At 36.4% G+C, this 21,006-nt stretch overlaps 2 protein-coding genes across 3 annotated transcripts; one reads left to right on the top strand and one right to left on the bottom strand.

Annotated features, from left to right (window-relative positions):
• The first annotated feature begins 626 nt into the window (after positions 1-626).
• LOC135688043 (mitochondrial 2-oxoglutarate/malate carrier protein) lies at positions 627-12,680 on the top strand. 2 transcript variants are annotated; one of them, XM_065204732.2, is made up of 11 exons: positions 627-786; positions 2,775-2,836; positions 4,195-4,285; positions 4,984-5,067; positions 6,030-6,073; positions 6,787-6,865; positions 7,628-7,718; positions 8,634-8,724; positions 10,592-10,691; positions 11,336-11,387; positions 12,037-12,680. In XM_065204732.2, the coding sequence occupies exons 1-11, from the start codon at positions 722-724 to the stop codon at positions 12,193-12,195; spliced, it is 918 nt and encodes a 305-aa protein (XP_065060804.2). In that variant the 5' UTR covers positions 627-721; the 3' UTR covers positions 12,196-12,680. The 2 variants fall into 2 exon arrangements, with proteins under 2 accessions (XP_065060804.2, XP_065060805.2); XM_065204733.2 differs by having other exon boundaries at positions 638-786; positions 2,762-2,836.
• Positions 12,681-13,182: 502 nt separating this feature from the next.
• On the bottom strand, positions 13,183-20,267 carry LOC135688042 (potassium voltage-gated channel subfamily A member 1). The gene is made up of 3 exons (XM_065204731.2): positions 19,945-20,267; positions 15,673-16,930; positions 13,183-14,128 (listed from the first exon to the last, which is right to left on the bottom strand). Exons 2-3 carry the CDS (start codon positions 16,832-16,834, stop codon positions 13,935-13,937), a joined length of 1,356 nt encoding a protein of 451 aa, XP_065060803.2. The 5' UTR covers positions 16,835-16,930; positions 19,945-20,267; the 3' UTR covers positions 13,183-13,934.
• Positions 20,268-21,006: the final 739 nt, after the last annotated feature.

Below are 21,006 nucleotides of genomic sequence, written 5' to 3'. Positions count from 1 at the left end.
ACATGATACATGTCCTTGAATGAGATCCAAAAACTGATAATTTGCCTACAAATAATTTATCTGAAAATATACATGGTAATTCTATATTTGACAACACTTCAGTTTTCACGTCCTAGAATAGGTATCTTCAAGTAGTTTGCTAAAATTATGAGACATAGGTTAAATGTTTGACTTCCAAATTATTTAAATGGTTGTGACCTTTGAAAGCGCTTGTGACACTTCATAGAATTACATATATTTCTTCATAAGAAACAGTATTCTCAATTTATCGAAAGTTAAGAGACAGCCCTATCTTAAATTCAGAAGCTAAGAAACTTTTGTTATTTGCAGTTTTAATTTTCCCAGTCACTCAAAACAGATTGGGCATAGAATACCATTGTATACTGCAACATTACCCTTGGCACTCTAGAAGTTTCCATTAAAAAACTTGCTTCATTTTATCAGGGAAGTATCATTGCTCAATTTTATTCTTAAAAATGCAAGTTTCGGAAACTGCCTACCAGCTCTGGACCTTAGTTTCCTATAAAAAGTACGTGTATTTGTCCCTCACACCCTTTCTCCAAAAGTTACATCGTTTTATTTGCCTGTGCCGAATTGAGTTGCATGTTAAGCTACAGGGAAACAAACTATCGATAAGGTCATCATCCTCTCCAACAACCAAACCAATGGCAGCAGATCTCTCGTAAGGACAGGTCCCTCAAAGACATCCAGGTTCCTCAAAATGGCAGCAGCAGAACAGAAAAAGATTCCAAACTACATGAGATTTGTAATGGGAGGATGTGCAGGGTGTGATAATTTTCTAGTTTGCATTTGCAGTTCTTCATTTTAGGCCGCACCGGCTCGGTCTTTGGAAATCCCCTCCCACAGAAAAGTGTGGAATTATGCATGCTACATGTATATGACTGCAGGGTTTGAAATTTGTTGGAATTTATTTTGAAACTGCAATTTATAATGCAAGAGTCTAACGTTAATATGCATGTCAGGCAAATATTTATTTGGAGTGATGGTGTAAATGAAAGCAAATATATACATCAGGGGTTTCTTTATAATTATTCAGTGGCAAATATATAATTTTATTTTAAGTGCCTGGCCAGAAAAACATATAGATTTTCTTCGGGGGCCACTTGGTTTTCAATTCTTACATACCTTGTGTTAAAAAGCTGTTCAAAATGAAACTCAGATCTTATTCTTACCAGGCTTAAGTTAGTGATAAGATCTTAGCAGTCCTTTTATTCCGTGCCTCGCCTATCTTACCTACCTTACCTACCTTAGCATAAATCAAAATAATGGTTTTCACAAAGGTTTGTAATTTTATGTTTCTTGTACCAGGCTGAGTCAGAAGATCGTTCTATGCTATTTTTGGGCTAGAATGTTAATCTTCATTAGGCCTAGTCTCTTGTTGGGTCGATTTGAAATGCCTGAAGTCAGGTCTAGGGACTGCACAGCGTATTTTAAAGAAAGGTCAAAATATTATGTTTATGGATGTTTTTAGTAAAATTTTAGGTTAAATTAATCTAGGAATGGCCATAAACAGCACTTCAAATAGATTTTAATGGGAAAAAATTCAAGGCAATATTCTTAAGGTTAACATAACTAGGCTCCATAGTTTTATCTGTTGACATGAACAAGGAAAAATCTTGCAAGGTTTTAGAGTAATCTTAGCATAACAGCATGTAAAATGGAGAAAAGAAATGAATTAAAAAACATTTAATTAAACGCTATAAAACGATCAATCGATTAAATTAAGCATTTCCTATTTCGGTAATCTCTTGTGGACCAATAACTGTCTACGAAAAGCAATTGAAATTTTCAACAGAAAGAAAGAAAAATATCAGAGGGGACAAAAGAAAACCAAAGATAAATCAAATTCCAAATTTTGAAAATGATGGCAAAAAATATTTTCGAGGTAAAAAGCATTTGGCGGGATGGCTGAAATTTTGCTGCGGGCAGGAGTTTGGGGCCGGACTTTAAGAATGGCTGATATACAAGAAGTACAGCAAATTAGACTTTTAGGTTTGCTCTTCACACGGAACGCATTCCCTGTATAATAATTTTTATCTTGCAGAATCTGCTTTAGATTCCACTCACAATGTCTGTTTACATCATCATATTCCCAACAAATGTTCCACCATTGAAACTTTTGACTTCTCAATCCATTTGAAAGCCTTTGCTACAAACTTTTGCCCAAATTTTCACCAAAAATGTTTATTTTTGCAAAAGCCAAAGTGCCCAAGTGAAATATGATTCGGCCGTTGGTCAACATTTACCCACAAATCCAGAGTGTCCCAAAACATGTAGTGACAACAATTTCAAAATTATGGACAGGCAAAGTCATCTTTTAATTTAGGAGTTTTAGAATCTGTTTACATTAAAACAAAGGATCCCAGCTTGTGTAGAAAGAAAATGTTCAATTTCTCCTTTGGACTCTTCAATCAGGAGAGAGGTCAGAAGTTGCTGTTTTGTAAAACAAGATAACAAATCAAACATTTATTTCTTCCCTGACAGTGGCGGACACTTGGGGGGGCGAGGGGGGGCGAACGTCCCCCCAATACTTTAGAGAACAATGGTCTTTTGTTCTAAAACAATGGGAAATGTGACGTCATCTTATTAAAACAATAGGCTTGCCCCCCCAATATTTGACCAAGTGTCCGCCACTGTTCCCTGATCATGTTAATTTCAATCTACACCTTAATATATTCGATATAAATATATTTTAGCATAAGTATCTTTAAACTGTGAACATGTAGATGTTTTAATCTAGGCATTTGCTCTAGGATGTTGGCGACATGCTTTGTGCAGCCATTGGATCTTGTCAAAACAAGGATGCAGATGAGTGGTATTAATCTTAGCTAATTGTTTATATTAAAAAATACCATAATCAAATTGTATAAATATGTTGAAATATGGAATGATGACCAGGCCTTTTCGTGAAATTTTTTTCACAAGGACAAACTGCCCGCATAGATCAGCTTACAAGGGCGATCACCCATCCAACACTATTTGTTAAATGAAGTCCTTCAGGCCCTGAGGAGGAATTAGGTTATTATCTAACCATTAATACCTAACCTTTGATTTTCTAAATGTGTGATTACTGCCAGTTTGTAGCAAAATACTTGATGTAATGATTTATAATGTCAACAATGAGGAAATGATGCTTTTTTTATTTAAACCTTGACCCTTCATTCAGGAATACCCTAACTTTAAGGGATGGGTGAAAAGAAAATATGTTAAGTTTGACCAGCTAAGTAAAAACAGAAAATAAAGCTTGAAATCAATCAAAACCATCATCTAGGAGTTCAACTTTTTAATGTTCTTCTTCAGTGATGAATCTCATAGGTTCCAACTCGGTTGGAAAATTCTCTCCCTAATCCTCCCTGATTGCATTATCTATGTTTTCATATTCTTACTTGTCTCTTACTAGGAGGCTCCTTTATAACAGTTTTACGTTTTTTCCTGCAAATAAATATCAACAGCTTTTTTTATTATAGCATTTTTTTCCATTATCATTGTCTCTTATTATCATTTTTTGTTGTTCCCGTTTGTGAGTAACCTTCGTTTGATGTGGGGGTGATCAAGGTTTATGGAAAAATGGACTTTGATGTAAATCCGAGAAATCCTGCAGGCGATACATGTTTTTGCAAAGGTGGTCAATAGCCTGCTTCAATAATTTGGCGAGGGCGATGCAGAGGGCGATGGCAAGGGCGATTGTAGTGGTGAATGATGCTTGAAATAGACTTAAAAGCTTTGAGATCTGTCAAAAGCCACAAAATTTGGTCCAATGTGTGGAAAGCAGAGACAAAAAGAAAAATGCTTTCTCTATATCCAAATATGTTGCAAAACATTGACAATAGCAAATGATGTTCAGTTATCTGTTTTATATTATATCTATTTATGACTTGTAAATATTTTACCCTTTCCTTATTTTTAGGCACTATTTTAGATTTTCAATTTCGTAATTAATCAGCTAGAACATAAAATCAAAATTTGCTACTTTCATTACCAATGATCAATTTAAAGATGAAAAAAACTTTGGATTTATATTCCATGCAAAACTTTTGGTTGCAAACAAAAATGAAATACCTATGCCAGTTCAGCCAACAGTAGCCCAGTTAAGGTGGAAGAACAAGAATTCCATGTTTCCATGTTTCAACCATAAAGAAAACTGTCATTGTTTTCCTCTGTTCCTTGCTATAGGTGTTGGTGGGACATCCAAGACACACAAGACATCATTCCATGCAGTTTACAACATTATCAAGGCTGAAGGAGTTTTTGGAGTCTACAATGGGTAATTGTATCTCAAACTTAAAAATTCTTTAGCCTCAAACTTTTTGTTTTGTCAAGAAGTTAGATAAAGTGGAACAACATTCTTCTTTTTCCCAAGTCTTTTTTAGAAAAGATTGGCAAAATGATGATTCCATTTTTCTGATCATATTTTCACACATTTGTCAAAAAAGGCTGGAAATACCTGGAATTGCTAGTACATACAAATGACACATTTTTATGTCAAATAAGACATATTTTGACAACTATTTTTCAAATTGGCTAAACAACTAATACTAAAGGAATGGATTTTATAAGCTAGCTGCTTTTTTATAAGTGGTTGACCAGTGGTCAAGGTGTTTGGCTCATGATCTGCATACATTGTGGGTGTGAGTCCCATTAGGATCATTCTTTGCAAGCCTGTCCATCCTATCAAGGGTTGTGAATGAGTACCCAGGGTATTGTTCTAGAATATCAGCCTGGGGGCACAAGACACAGGCTCACATCAGCTATTAGCTACCAGAACCCAAACATGCATTAACAAATAAATATTGCCTGGTTGCTTGCTGATTTTCTGACATTAAATCAATTTGATTTCTAGATTTTTAGATTTCCTTCTAGTAATATCTTTCATGAATTCCTAGATTTCATTTCTACTGCCAAATAAATTACTTAGTTAGATTTTTAAATTTTATTCATGATATTAGATCCATTTCATTCCAGATTATCAGCTGCCTTGTTGAGACAAGCATCATACACAACAACACGACTTGGAGTTTACACAAGTCTAATGGAACACTTCAAGGGGTACAACAACCCTTCATTTCAAAGTCTTCTTTCTTTTCTTTTGCTGCACCTTTTAAAATAAAAATCTCTATGCTGCTGCAAAGTTCAGTCTCCTGCAGAACTAAGAACATGAATTTGACAAATGTCCCCTGCAAGTGTATGGGTGATTATATCTAGGTTTTCTCCCCTGTCACAGAATCTTTTCTATGTCAGTTTTTTTGTTTTTGGCAAACATAGGGTGAGCTCTACTATCCTCCTGTGGAGGAAAATAAACTATAATATAAACTAAAGCAAATAAAGGTATCATTTTTTATACGAATTCATGAATTCATCTAGCCTTTCCATGATATTTTATGATAGGTTGTTAATAGTATCATGTGGCTACCAATAACTGCATTATTATAAGAATGTAATTATTACTTTGTCAATGGAGCATTTATTAAGCCTTAAATGCGAGTTGGCAGTTTTCCTTGAGGATTTTTCTAGCGATTAAACTATCAAAATATTTTCATTTTTAAAATGCTAGAGATATAACTCTTGCAATCATCCAATTTCAGAGTTTGCAACAAGAAATTGTCTGTCAACATTGATTCATTTTCAAAATCGTGTTTTCAACAACCAACAAAGTCTCTTCGATGCTGACACAAAATGTTGACATGTGTCCGCCTTCACATATTTTCGTTCTAGGATATTTTGGTGTAGATGTGAATCAGGGGTGGACGCTTGATCAAATATTTGGGGGACAAGCCTATTGTTTCAATAAGATGACGTCACATTTCCCATTGTTTTAGAACAAAAGACCATTGTCCTCCAAAGTATTGGGGGGGGGGTCGTCCCCCCTCGCCCCCCAAGTGTCCGCCACTGATGTGAATCAACCAAAGGAAGCATTTTGAAATAAAATATAAACATAATAAAATGTTTGAGCTCTAAAATGAAATCGATTCAAAATGTATTCATTATCATTTCTTGTTACTTATTTTCAGTGCTGATAACAAACCACCAGGATTTGTAAAGAAACTTGGATTAGGTATGTAAAAATATCTATCTCGTATATTCCTGCAGTTTCCTGATGACCGCATTAACCTTCAAACTGTGAGTAGCAACTTATAACCGTCCTATTCTATACCAAAAGTATGAACAGCTCTGTCTATATGGCGTACAGCAGATTATGGCAGGCTGGTAAACAGTAATTTTCATTCTCATATATGCTTGGTTGCTTAAATCATCCACTTCCGTTAAATTTACGCGTCAAATTAGCTTCAACACCAGTCCACTGACATGCTTCAAGTTTCCTCAAATACGATTTAAATGAAAAAATATTTATAAAAAAATTATTCTAAATACAATCCTGACCACATGTTTTTTACTTTTCTGGTTCAGGATTTTTACCATAACCCTGTCATATTTTTATCATATTTTTACCCCTATATTGATTGTCATTTGAGTAAGAATGGTTGCATCACAAGAACCCCATTTGAAATTTTATAATATGGACTATACCGTAGAAAGTTAACGCCATAGGATACCTCGTAATATACTAGATATTTTATGACATCATCATTTCTCCGCTTCCTCCGCGTGTTAAAAAATAACTCGACGAAAATGAAAATAGAACGCAAAACAACGAATTGTGAAATTTAATTTTAGACTTTCTGTCCTTTGAAAGAAAGGAATGGTACTTTTGTTCTCTGTACTGCCAATTTATGGAATCAATTGTTTATCACTTACATTTCGGCCTAGGTATGGCTGCTGGTGCTGTTGGCTCTTTTATTGGTACTCCCGCTGAACTGGCATTGATAAGGATGACGTCAGATGGAAGGTAATGTACCGTTTAGATGTTTATATGTAAATGTTGTTTTACAAAATAGCAGAGCATTTTAGAATCCCACTGAGGTATTATTTTGGTATTTTTGGAATAATGCATTCTTTTGTAAGAATTAAAGTTTTTAAAGGCTTGTTATTGTAAATCAGTGTTTACCGGTCTGTGATGAAGTGTTCGACGCCGTATAGGCAAAGCTGTACACGCTCGCGATCATGACACAAGATTTATTCACATACACAACATGTTACTCAGCAGAGTGGGTTGTTGAATATGTTACTGAGTAACCGTCTTTCTATGTCAAACTTTGTTTTCCCTGTGAAATTAAATCGGTTTAATTTTGAATAGTATATTTGATCGCAAATATAACAAGAATTCCAAATCCCCCAAAACGTTGGAATACGTTTCCATAGAGATCATACCACTAAGAACCATGAAAAAGTTCGCGGGAATTCGACAGTCTAAACATGCTGTATAGAATATGGTTTTGTTTTTACTGCCCTTGGAAGGTCTCCATAAAACCTTCTAACCACTGTAAAAGCTTTGGAAATATTCTATTAATAATTGTAGTACCACTCTCTTTGCATCCCTAAAAGGCCAGTCTGTTTAAAAACCATATTCCTCTAAAGATTCCTAGTTTTAACTTGTAATTGGTTTTAATATCAGATTTTCGATTCACTTTGTAGATCTAGGGTCCTCGTTTATAAATATTGCCAAAGTCAGTTAAATATGATCATAACATTTGCCCATTTTACAATGCAGATTACCGCCAGCTGAGCAACGAGGCTACAAGAATGTGTTTGATGCATTGATTAGGGTTGTTCGGGAGGAGGGTGTTCTCACACTGTGGAGGGTAAGTTTAGTTTGTCTTTTGTTACACCACTATTTTGTTTTATATCTATACCATTATGTTTATTGTAAAGAAAATCTTAATTAGTTTACATGATTGCGTGCGATATCGAATAAACACTTTCTCAAGGTACTATGGCTTTCGTGATAACGAGCACTTTGCCAATGGCCGAAAATTTTTCTATAGTATTTTTTAGCAAATTTTCAAATATTTTCAATTTTCAATAAAAAATTCCCAAACTGCAGCGACCTTTTTTATCAAAAGCATTAAACACAATGTTTACCCTAGTATGCAATATGTAAAGGATATAAAAGAACATACCCCATTCACTTCAACTCTTCAAGCTGTACCGGTGGTGTTGAACCAGTCAGCTAGGTAATCACTCTGACATTGGCTAGGAGGTAATGCGTTTATTTGGAAATTAGAACTCTGGTAAAAACAAATGAAGAGAATTGTTTATGTGTACGCTAATCGTTTCTAAGAGTGGGTTAGAAGAAATCAACTGAAAGGCTGGTTAAAGAACTTGGTGTTGGTTTGAGGGGTTCAGGGACAATATTGCACTCAGTTTCTGTTTTGAAAATTACGTTTGTGGCATCCATGTATCAAAAATATACACTTTGCTTTTGGTCGCGGTCATATAAAAGGTCTTCATATTTCTTGATCGGCCAATGTCAATCCATAACTGGATACTCATTATCTAGTTTCACATGTTCGATCTTTATTCTGACGTTCAGTACTCTCAGGAGTGTGGCACGAAAGGCTTTTTATGTCTAAAAATATTTGCCTTTTTCAATGGAGTCGTTTTAAAATTTCGAAAATAGATTCTAAGAAGGCAGTGATGAATCATATAATGTTAAGGATGCAATTTGGTTTTGTATAAATTAATCATGTGTTAGTTAGGATATCTTTATTTTGTAGGGTTGTGTTCCAACAGTTGCTCGAGCCATGGTCGTGAATGCCGCTCAACTTGCCACGTATTCCCAAGCCAAGCAGATTCTCCTTGGAACTCGTAAGAAATTTCTTCTTAGTAAATATATAAATATATATTAGATGATAATCATTTGATAACTACGTTGTCTACCTGCGAGTCAAGCAACATCCATATTAGTGATTATCCAATCCTAGGCAGTAACTCAGCCCATTGAAATTTTGCAATATTGTGATGCAGGAGAAGGGTTTAATTCTGTTACTAGATATATTTGTTATCAGTTTTGGAAAACGATATATGGTCGTTAATAGAAATCTCGGAGTTCGCAACGCCATGCCACAAGTTGGGCGAAATCATCGGGTTCACAATTTCCTCTGCAGCTCAAACAAGATCCATTCTTAATCAACGAAATTCAGATTTTTATTCTTATAGTAATTTTCTCTATTCTAGAGATGTTTCACGGCCAAAACATAGTAGAGCGGCCACTATCCATCATGTATTTTTCTCTAGTTTGCCCCACTTGAGGGACTGGAACTAGTTATAAAACAATAGAATTGAATCATGGCGTGACAAATTATTAGATGGTCTGTTGAGATGGGGGAGGAGTTGTGGTGGTTTAAATTCGTTTTTTGGACAATTTCACTACCCGTTTTATTTTTTTATGACGTCTGCCCTAGTACTTGGTTATGCTGGGTATAAAACATGCATACTGAAATGAAACACCGTGAAGGCATTTCCTGTTGCATTCCAATAGTTCATACAAGGATATTAAAACTGACTTTGATAAAACAAGGCCTGGTCGTCCTTCCATCTAGCAGTTTTGGAATCTATCTACATAAACACGAAAACCGCTATTGTGTAGACAGGAGGAGTTGATTTTCACCTAAGGACTCCATTGGTAACATTCTCAATAGGCAAGCGGCACTGATTGGTCAACCTCAGCAGTCATGTGCTCGCGTTTCTGATTGGCCTTTTTCGATCCACAACTGAGTATTTTCCTAGCGTAGAGTTTTTGATGTACGTTCTGACGTGCGTTTTATACTCTGAAGAGTGTCAGAAGAAAGCCTCTTTGTGATTCAAAATATTTGCTTTGTTCAAAGCCATTTTAACATTCTGCAGCTCCAAAATATTTTTTCAAAATAAAATATTAGTCTTCAGCTTCTTTAATTCGTTCTTTTTTGTGTTTAGCAGCTGCAAAAACAATTACTGATGCAATCAACCGTTTTTTCTACCTCATCCCACTCAATTTTATTACGACCCCCTTATTTATTTGTGGGTGTGCTAGCCCTCTGCTCAGAGTCCAGAAAAGTTGTCAACCTTCCCCTGGCCTAGATTATCTTACTATAAAACCTTCTTCATTTTTAATGAGTTTAAAATAAGCGTGGTCATAAAAGTGTTACTCAACTAGTCTTGATCTCTTCTCCTGGCAACTCTGTTTTTTCAAAATTTTTCTAGAAATTTGTAGCTTGTTTTTTATTATAGATATTTATAGAGACCGATTAAAAGTAAAATGTTTTTTTCGTTTAATAACAAAACTCAAAATCGTGTCATTATTCAAGGATAACAGTTATAAAAAGAAAATGCCTAAATTTTACAGAGCAAAGCAGTTCTGCAAACATATTCATATAAAAAACAGGAGCTTTTAAACTTAATTTTTATTTTTTTTTTAATTTTTTATGGTTGTATTTTGAAAACCAACGATAATAAAAACTCCCACCAGTTCCCAAATTTCTGGCCATCTTCCTTAATTTTCTTTGCTTCTACAACCTTCCTCCGGCCAGTAGCCGTGATGTTTTCCCGACTCTCCCTGTGTTATCACAGCCTCCATATAATTAGGCACTAGAGAATAAAAAGACAGCACAATCCGTTTATCAGCCAGAAACAAACCACTGTGGTGGCAGTTTCTTCAAGGCCACGTCATTGAGATGTTTATTTCCTCTTTTTGCAGATTACTTCAACGATAATATCTTATGTCATTTCTGTGCAAGTATGATCAGTGGCCTCGCAACCACATTCGCTTCCATGCCTCCAGATATTGCGAAAACGAGGTTTGTATTTGTTAGGTTTTAAGTCATATATACTGGATAAGAATGCGTTTTTAGAAAATTCAATAAAGTTCTTTCCAGAGTCCACGTTACGATAATTGAGAATTTATATGACACAAAATGTCTGCCGTAAGTTGGTTTGAATAAGATTTTGTGCCAGTTGTTACCATACCTTTGAGTTTGAGTTAATATTTTATATAACTCAGTAATTAGAGCTGAGTAATTCAACGTGCGTCGTCTTTTGATTTGATTTAGTAACGAATAATGCCACGGTGACAAATAAAAAGGGTTGTTCTGTATGCCATTTCCAGAAGACACACCCGTTGCCACACCCGATAAATCACATTTGTGTTAAAGATTCTGTGGTGTGTGTATGCGATCGTTGAAAATATTTATTGACCCTAAAAAGCTGATAGACATTTTTGATTCACGGAAAATAAATGGCATATCTGCCGGGCAAGTAATTCACCCATCCAAACACATATGCTTGCTTCTTAAGGGGGACTGAGCCCCCCCCCCCCAACTTTCCTCCACGCCACCTATGATTCGTTTTATCATCCAATGCAAGCCACTATGTTTACAAAAGTTTAGACATCAAACGTTTGCAACAAGTACTTTCCTGGTTAAACTCCATTTTTTGTCTTTAGAATTCAAAGCATGAAGATCATTGACGGAAAGCCAGAATACAAAGGTGGAATGGTGAGTTGAAAGTACATTATCAATAGTGGCGGCCACTTGGTCAAATATTGGGGGGGAGGGCAAGCCTATTGTTTTGATAAGATAACGTCACATTTTCTAAAAGTTTTAAAAGAAAATACCACTGTCTCCCAAAATATTGGCGGCTTCCGCCTCCTCGCCTCGCCCCCAGGTTTTCACCACTGATAGGTCTTCATGCGACCAACATATTCTATCTCGTCCTCATAACGTTTTCACTTAGTATTTTTGATTAAAAACCAGAAAGTTTCAAGTAAGAAGGTGTGTAAAACGATGAAGACAATTTGAGGCAGGGAATCAAAAAATCTTGCCATGGTTTAGTTTCTAAAGTTTAGAAAACTAGGCATTAGAACTTTAAGATAATAATCCTAAGGAAGGATCCTCGAAGCAATCAGATAAACCCTTAACAAATGTGGAAGTTCTCGAGGCTACCTTTTTGCTAGAAATTTTAGATTAAGAATATTATCTTAAAATTCTGATTGTCTTCAATTAAAGTTTTAGTTCAGGATAACATCATTTTTTATCATATGACACTTTAATTGTCATATCGCAACATGGATGGAATGTTTTGATAAAGCACATGTATGTTCTCTCCGTCTTCTTTTTTTCAAATTTTTTTCGATTTTTTTTCAAGGATGTTTTGATGAAAGTTGTGCGAAAGGAGGGCTTTGTAGCTTTGTGGAAGGGCTTCACTCCATGTTACCTTAGGATTGGTCCTCACACTGTCCTTACCTTCATTTTCTTGGAACAATTCAACGTCATTATCAAGCGCTGGTATGGAATTCCGGAGTAGAAGAAAACAAGCGCAAATTCAAACAGTCTGGTTTTTTATCTTTTCTTCAGTATACGGTGATCTGTAACTTCCCGTCAGCTTTTGATAATTTCCAACTTTATAGTGAAATATTTTTTGAGATTAGCCTTAAAATGAATAAATCATCCACATAAAGCGAAATTTTAAAATATTGTACGCATTACACAGCAACTCTTGCAGTTTTACATAAGCAGCAAAAATTCCTTTCAATATTGAAGCTAGTCTTGGAATATTTTACATTTTGTCACATTGATCATTTTGAATTGTCAACGTCTGTTAATTGGTACACAGAGCAACGAGATTGAATTATTGATTTGAAAAATTGTTCTATGCATGCCAAATTCATGAAAATTTGATAACATTTAAATCTCTCACGTATTTATGGAAATTTGCTAACTGATTAAATGTGTCAAAAATCTACATTTTGAACTTGGAGGATGATATATGAATATTTTCATCTTTTGTTATTTTTTCTCTTTTTTTTGCTATCATTGTATTTAACTGTTCATCTGCTATTCTGCAAGTCAAGCGCAAGGCGTTCAGAAAGAAACACCATCTAGAGCAGGAATCGAACCCGCTTCCAGCGAATAGACCAGCGGCTCGAGTCTTGGCCTGGTCGTGTCTCTTGCTCGCATTTTCTCTCCGTATATTTTCCATAATACTGTTCTGATGTCAGGTAATATCATAGTTAAAGAATTCTTTCACGGGCATGAGTGTAATCATTCAAGAAACCTGTTCGTAAGTTAGCTTAGTCTAGAAACTTCAGTTATCTTGTATAAAGCAGTGGCCTGAGCTTCACCTAAGAAGTTTGAAAAAATCACAACAGGTACCAGGTCTAAGATATATAAACCTTTAATGAATGCACTTTTGGACTACTAAATTTGGATATTCGTATTAAAATGGAGCGTTATGGAGGAAAATATTTCGTTCAAATGCCAAGAATATAAAAGCAAAAAGAACAATGCTAAGTCCAGAAGAAGCTTTAGTCAAATGGCTGACTACTGTGATTGAAAATAGCGGCATATCAGCAACCACGCCCATGCCACGCCTAGCTATTATACTTCATAAGGATTCAAAAAGATAGGCTGGAATAAATATGAATAAGTTTACTTATCATAGTTGTTTACAAGCTGCTAGTTTCGTTAGGAAAAGAAATTACATGCTACATGTTGATGGTAGAATAAATTTCACAAGATCATATATAGCGTTCTTAGGTGTGACGTCACAAAAGAATTAGTTTTAGAATTTCGAATTATGGTCGCACAACATGAAATACATTTAACTGAACTTGCACAGTCAGAGGTATTTCATGATGTTTTGCCAGGTTATGGGATCGAAGTTCGAAATTTCTTAAAGTTTATTTTTTGTGATGTAATCACTTACAAACTCTACTCAAAGGCAATCTAAAAGTTCTGGTCTAAAAGTGCTTGTCTCCAAGGTTAAATCAAAGTAACGCATGATGCTCAAAATGACAAGAGCAGGAAAAATTCAATTCATGGAAAATATTGTTATGATGAAAATATTAAGGTTTATAGGGGTTTATTGAGACTTTCGGCATTTTTTGTCAAAACAGCAACATTTTTCTATCAAGTTGATTTTTAGGGCAGATTTTTATCGATCGTAAAAGTTTCTGAAAAAAGAAGAGTATCCTCCCGTGCCGTAGGTCATTACTGTGACGTCAGTTTCCACGAGCTCGAGGCATTGTCAAAATGGTTGCCTGTTCATAAGGACGTGACAACATCTTCTATGAGCAGCTCTCCATCATCAGTTTCAATGCAAGCAAGCTCATCCAAGTAGGAGGAGTCACTCATGATTCTCGTATATATTCTTGAGAAGTTGTTTACAATGATCGGGATGGGTAAGGCGACGACCAACACTCCTGTTACGGCAAGTAGAGCTCCGACAATTCTCCCTCCTAAAAGAACGTTGCAATAATCATTTTACTTACGGATACAAATAAATGGCAGTAAATATGAGTTCTGATATAGACGGAGCACCACTCAAAATGTCTATTTCTTCTGTTGAGTGGTATTGGTGTTGCACAATAGCATTTAGCAAGCTAACACAACATTTCACCCAGGGCCTCCGACGAAGGGGGGGCCAAGGCCCCCTCGCTTTTTATGCAAAACAATAGAGCTTTTTTTAAAACCTTTTGTTATGATTGTTATATTTTATCCTGGCCCCTCCACTTTCCAACCTGTATCGGAGCCCATGTTACCGAGCAGAGCTTAAAACTACTAAGTGAGGCGGCAGAACAAATCAAGCATCGAACTGTGCTACACAACAAAAAGTTTGGCTAGTTTTGCCGAGACTTTTCACAACAAATTGTTTTGTAAAAAGGGGTAGGTTGTAAGGCTCTATCGTCTTGGGAGCTGAAAAATAATCCTCAACATTAGAAGACAGACAAAGACGCTCGAGTACCAGCCAAATTAATTATTTCTTTATTAATTAATTATAAGAAATGCTGCGGGAAAAGGTTTTTTTCTTACAGCTATTTTTTTATTCTCCGACTTTTCTATCGGAAGCATATCAATGAGAAATACATACAGAAGTTAAAAAAACCACGCCTCAAATTCAAAGAACGTCTATCTAAAGTGAAAATTTATTCTTGTTCACTCTTTATTATTGAAAGAATCGTCATTTGTAAATGGCTTTGAAAAGAGCAAACATTTAGTAAACTAAAGCTTTTCGTCTGACACTTATCAGAGTTTAAAACGTCAGAACATAGATCGAAAACTCTACGCTAAGAAATATATATACCCAGTTGTGGATCGAAATAGGCCAATCAGAAACACGAGCACATTAGAATGTTACCAGTGGAGTCCTAAGGTGAAAATGAACTCCTTTTGTCTACACAGTAGCGGTTTTTTCGTGCTTATGTAGATAGATTCTAAAACTGCTAGGTGGAACGACGATCGGGCTTTACCAATAATCCGAAACATGTCGCCATTATAGTTTTTTGCACAATCTGGGTTTTCTAGCAAATGCTGCCCGATAGCAGAATCGCAGGTTTTAGTTATAATTTTGGAATTGCAAGACCGAGGTGGCTGTTCTCTTTGGGGGTGGGTTTTGTTTCTAATATTAGATGGAACATGTTGTTTTATCCTATCCTCCAATCTTTGGGTGGTTGACCGTGATTTGTCATTTGTAATACCAGATTTAATAAAAAATGTATTACGTTGAAACAAAAATTTTGGAAGTAGATTTGTTTTTGTATGTATATGGTCGTTTTAGTGGGCCCTCCCATATAAACTGGAACAAAATTACAAAAATTTGTTTTTGAAGAAGTACAAAGGTTTTCGTTGTATCTTAAAGTTTTACATGTTGAAACTAAGTGTTCCTTGCCTGGTTCTTATATTAATGGATAAATAGAAAATTCGGTCGAGGATGATTTTTTAATTTGAAAAGAAAAACTATTGAATTTGTCAAAAGTAAGGCCGTAAATGATAGGCCACTTACCTACAGTGACTGGAACCATATCACCATACCCAACTGTTGTCAAGGTAACTATGGAAAGCCAGAACGTATGTGGGATGCTGTAAAAGTCTGTGTCAGGGTTGCCTTCAGTTTCAAAATAGTAAAATGCACTTGAAAACAGGATGGTGATGACCATGAGAAGAAAGAGCAACAGGCACAGCTCTTTGACGCTGGAACTGAGTGTCTGCATAAGCAATTGCAAGGCTTTCGAGTATCGGGACAGCTTGAAAATGCGAAACACTCTCACAAGCCTCAAGACCCGTAAGATAGCAAGTGACGTCAGACTAGTCCCAGTCTTTTCCAATGCAACTATTACGTAGAATGGAACTATTGCAGCAAGATCGACGATATTCAAAGGCTGGTAAAGAAAGCGAAATTTTCGCGGACAGGTCGCTAACCGTAACAGGTACTCAATCGTAAACCATGCGACACAAATCGATTCGATCCACATGAAGACGTCTTTGGCGATCAAAGACATTTTTGTTGAGGTGCCGTTCGGTTGCTCCTTAAAGTAAGGTAATGTTTCAATGCAAAATACGAAAATTGATACAACGATAACAAAAGTCGAAATCAAAGAAATTATTTTCGCCAACCGCGATGTACTCGGGTATTCCATTGTTTCCCAAATTTTACGTTGGTATTTGTTTTTCGGCAAATCGAACACTGGCCTCTCTATCGTGAGTAGCAGAGATTTGTAGAAATCTACAGCCTCGTTTTCAAAGCCAAAAAATCTAAGATCATCGAGATAAACTTTGTCCGGCACAGCATCTGGTTTGGCCAAGATCCCAGTTTGAAGGTATGTGAGTAAAGCTTCAAAAACTTTTGCATTTCGGTCGAAGAAGTATTCATTTGCATCTTCGTTGTAGTAGCTTGTACGTGCCTTTTTTGACAGCAGACAGTTTGGTTTCGATGTAAATGTTCGCGTAAATGTCTCAAAACGTTTGCCCGAAACATTCACGACCACTCTTGGCTTTGACGTCACACTGCTCTTCTTTCTATGGATGTACGACTCGTAAACGTTGCCTCGTAAACGTGAAATCTCATGTCTGCCGGTCTTAGGAGAATCGACACTTCTCCCGGACCAGTTACGGTCTCGAAATTCAGGCGGCCCATTCAGCATATCATAATGCAAGGCTACAGCCATGCTGAGATCTTGAACTAGGCCCAGCCCACCGTCTTTCTATTGGGTAATTATGCTTGAAGGAAGGACTCAAAACAAAGTATGTGCAACGCTCGTACCCTGTAAAAAGTAAATGACAATGTTTAGGCATAATAAAATCATTGAAGACAAGAAAAATTTTGCTTTGGTTATAAAGTTGCCCAAAATGTTGGGGATTTTGGTACGGTTAGGTATTTTTATTATTGACAGCTTTCCTGGTGGTTTTACTGGAAGTATCGCTTTCCCCTGGGTGTGGAAATCAACTCATACGGATTTCCCTTTAGGGCCTAAGAGATATTCTGGTTACATTGCTCTTTCTTTTTGTGTCAAAAATGTTTCTTAAAAAAGAAAAATGCCACGAGATTCGTCTCCCTCGGGATAAGAGTACGCGCATGAAGTGGGCTTTGTTCTTCTTGCAGTTTTTATTATGATACCTTCTTTGTAAAAATTTCAATCAAGTTTGCTTGCAATTTGAAACATCCAGGTCTCCTCTCTAAAGCAAAATAAATAACTGGCATGGTAAACTGGCAATGGAGTGTTTTTTAAGCAAAGCTGATTGACCAGGAATCGTATTATTTCATCATAAGCTGAGACTTTTCATTATTTTCCAGCAACTCCTCGCAATGCTTATTTTCAAGGGCGGCTTATAAACACAAGGAACTTAAGTGTCATACGTATGGGGTAGCTCACAGATTTGCAAGTTTTCAAAGTGATGAGAAGAAGCCATAACATCATTAGATTTCCCAGTATGATGAGAAAAGGTATCATGTTCAGGCTTGTAAGCGATGTAAAAAACAATTGTTACATAGTTAAAATTTTATAGTCATGTTTTTTATGTGCAGAAAACGCGTAAGCTGGGGAAAGGAACAATGGGGCTAAAGCTCTTTTCTGATTGGCTTTTTTAACCATCAACTGGGTACTGGACTATTGTTATTCTCGGCCCTTAGCATTTAACCAACCTCTCTCCCCCCACATTCAACCCGCAAATCTATAATATGCACCACAGTTTCTGCACATAAATAATCTTTCCCAGGCTTATGAATAAAACGCGGCCTTCTTTAAAAAAATGGTACATCAAGAAGAGAATTGAGACTAATAACTCGAGAAATATCATCGTTTCACCACAAATTTGCTCCTGTTTGTCATGCATTAAAACTAATGAACTGGTTCTCGTTATAGTCTTCGAAAGTTGAATGTACTTCTTTAATCAAAGGCAGCCTCGTCACAACAGTGAAATTTTAGAGCAATACAACCACTAGAAATTACCTGTGCCAAAACTTTCCAGCAAATAGAAGAATTAAGAATGCACGATTGAATATAAAAGAAATATTTATGCAACCACGCACTGACTTTATCAGTTTGAAAGAAGGCCTTGAACTTCAGCGTTGGGGCCAAGAGGTGGTATGTGGGGGGGGGGTAATTACCCCCCCACTTTTATGAATATATGGTCTACATATTTCTTCTAAAAAAGGATTAAAAAACGCTCGGTAGGGGTAGCTCAAAGTTCCCAAGGAAAATTAACTTCGTACAAATCACTGAAACGAGGCAAAAGGGGCGTGGTCTCACTGGCCGCGCCCATTACCCTCCCACTCTGTAATAGCTGGCGCCGCCACTGGTTGGGGCCTAAATGCCAATGAAAATAGTCAAGAAGGCTTTCAACCTGTCCCCCATAAATGCGCCGCCTGTATAAGTATGTGTTTTGTTTCACCAAAAAGAATAGTCGAATAGCAAAAGAGGTTTTCCTATACGTTTTTTTGTAGGACTCTGCTATATATTTCGCAAAATAAGCACTGCGTTTTTTATTGGGAAATTAAGGAAAGATTTGAAACAGGTCGGTGTTTCTCTGATTCAACCAATGGATTCAACATGACCGTAGCCTGAAGGAGGCAATAGGCGCAGCGACCTCTTTCCTTTTACCAACTCGGGCGCCGAGTACGCGACGGACTAAAAAAAGAACAATTTCGATGAAAACCCTGGATGTCTTGCCTTGAACAATCAAAGTTCTTTACCGTGTTTCCCTAAATATTCAATCGTAAGGACCAAATTCAAGGAAATTGCACGTCATTCCGGAACATTTACTCAGTTTTGATAATACCGTCTGGAATCCCTGCTAACGCCCTTTAACACCCTGAAATTCTTTTCCAACCTCACTTGAAAATATGCTCACTCCCACAATGTCCATCGTATCCGTCTTGGATTTACACACATTTGCCATAATAAATTGCTAAATTTTTCTTTAACATTTGACTTCAGATCAACCATGTTAACATTCATTTGAAGTATCTAAGCTCCAGATTTTCTATACATATTTTATCGGAAACTTCTCTCTGTACCGCCTTCTTTTATGTAACTCTACTTTTAGCATAACGTAACGATTCAAGCACCTTGGATTAGACTCTTCTCCAGAGTATAGTTAAGTTCCCGCTCAAAAGACATGGACGTATATGAAACTACAGCCTGCCAGGAAAGAGAATTCTCCTTTATTAGAGATTAGGCAGACTGATTTGGTCTAATTTTTATAAATAGCATTTTATACATAATTCATTCATTGATATATCAATTTATTAAGGTTTTCTATTTACTATGCAGCATGATCGAAGAAACTTCATCATTGTTTCTTTAAATCTAACAAAACCAAGGCGCAGTTTCAGTTGAGGTAGCCGACACTTTTTTCATTGACATCCTGGCTATCGTTTGCCGTGTAACTGGAACTTGAATATTCCTTACTGTTCGACTATCCAATAAAACGCCCGCCTTACCTTAAATTTATCGAATGCAAAAAAATCCCATGTAGAGTTACGTGGGGTTGGTTTCCTGTATGTAAATGTGGTTCTGTTTTGTTCCTAACCCTGCAAAGCCAGCCCACGTCACCTTAGACCAACAACCCACAATTTCTTTCTTTCTTATAGCTACCATTGCAAACTTAATAATAGCTAATTAAAACTAACATCAGCAGGTCTTGAAAAGACAAGGTCTTGTAAATCCCTTTTCAGCAAAGCAAAATAACAGTGCGTGTTTATAAAGGAAAATAAACAGGCCCATGAAGCTAAATTTACTACATAATATAACTAAAATTTAAGTACAAAATTACCTACCAAACGTTAAAAACCTTGTCTTGCCAGTTAATGTTGGTTGGTTCGTATCCACGAGGCTGTGTGCTTGCTGCAACAACTTTATCAAATTGGAAAACAAGCTCTGCTTCTGAGTATAGAAGACATCAGGAATCTGAACTCCAACCCAGGTCCAATATCAACTAATTTAATTCTCTAATGGACTACAGCTGTTTGTTTCTGTAACGATTCTGCTGCCTCTGAATTTTGATAACTTCGACTAGATAAGACAAACACGGGTTAGGATTTGCTTGCAGTTCCCAGTTCAATTTCTTAAACACTGTAAACACTAAAATTGACAGCAAGATATCACGCATTAGAAAGAAGTCCTTTTATAAAAAATCCCCCGGAAAACAAAGCCCTTTGTGAGACAATTACGGTAGATCATACTCCAGCGTTGTTTGATATTCCAACTTAAGCCGGACTAAAACCAGGGGGTTCTCATGTAGGTATCTCAATAGAAAAATTATATCCAAAATTCGCTTTTTCCTTACAACATTACCCTCCTGTTATAACCAATGTAGCCTAAACCATAGACGTTTCTCCGCAAGAACCATTAATGTCGGACGGCTGACAATCTGGTCCTTCAAAATACTGTCAAGAGTAAATGAGCCAATCAGGCTAATCAGAGCTAATTATATTGGTTCAATTAACTATTCCAGCGTTTTTCCCACCTTGGGAACAGATTAGTGGAGCAGGAAGTGTGAGGTGTGAATGAGCACCTCGAAGTAACACATCTTTGCCGACATTATAAGCTGCTCCGAAGAAGGTTATTAAATGGTAGGGGGGGCCTATCATTGAATTATTTCTCATAACTTTGAAAAACATTTTCTTGTCAAGAACAGGACGGTTTTAAACTGCTACGCTTTGCCATCATCAGGCTAACTACAGTAATTTTAATTCTTTCACTCCTGAAAATCAATGCGCCTGCAATGCTTGCTGTCAATAAAATCCAAAATGCAATTCCTACCGAACTCTTTAAAGTGTGAAAACTGACTTTAACAAGGTATTAATATTGAGTAATTGTTTTTGGCTTCATTGCGTTGC

Source organism: Rhopilema esculentum, chromosome 19 (genome assembly GCF_057945365.1).
Source record: "Rhopilema esculentum isolate cy_ngs chromosome 19, ASM5794536v1, whole genome shotgun sequence".
Taxonomy (NCBI): domain Eukaryota; kingdom Metazoa; phylum Cnidaria; class Scyphozoa; order Rhizostomeae; family Rhizostomatidae; genus Rhopilema; species Rhopilema esculentum.
This window is presented reverse-complemented; position numbering and strand designations above follow the sequence as displayed.

What these genes read in the sequence shown, in the direction of transcription:
- LOC135688043 (XM_065204732.2), top strand. Translation starts at nt 722, where the DNA reads ATGGCAGCAGCAGAACAGAAAAAGATTCCAAACTACATGAGATTTGTA. An exon ending in CCAGATATTGCGAAAACGAG is followed by an intron (nt 10,692 to 11,335) that starts GTTTGTATTTGT and finishes TTTTGTCTTTAG; the next exon opens with AATTCAAAGCATGAAGATCA. An exon ending in CAGAATACAAAGGTGGAATG is followed by an intron (nt 11,388 to 12,036) that starts GTGAGTTGAAAG and finishes TTTTTTTTCAAG; the next exon opens with GATGTTTTGATGAAAGTTGT.
- LOC135688042 (XM_065204731.2), bottom strand. Translation starts at nt 16,834, where the DNA reads ATGGCTGTAGCCTTGCATTATGATATGCTGAATGGGCCGCCTGAATTT. An exon ending in TATGGTTCCAGTCACTGTAG is followed by an intron (nt 14,129 to 15,672) that starts GTAAGTGGCCTA and finishes ACGTTCTTTTAG; the next exon opens with GAGGGAGAATTGTCGGAGCT.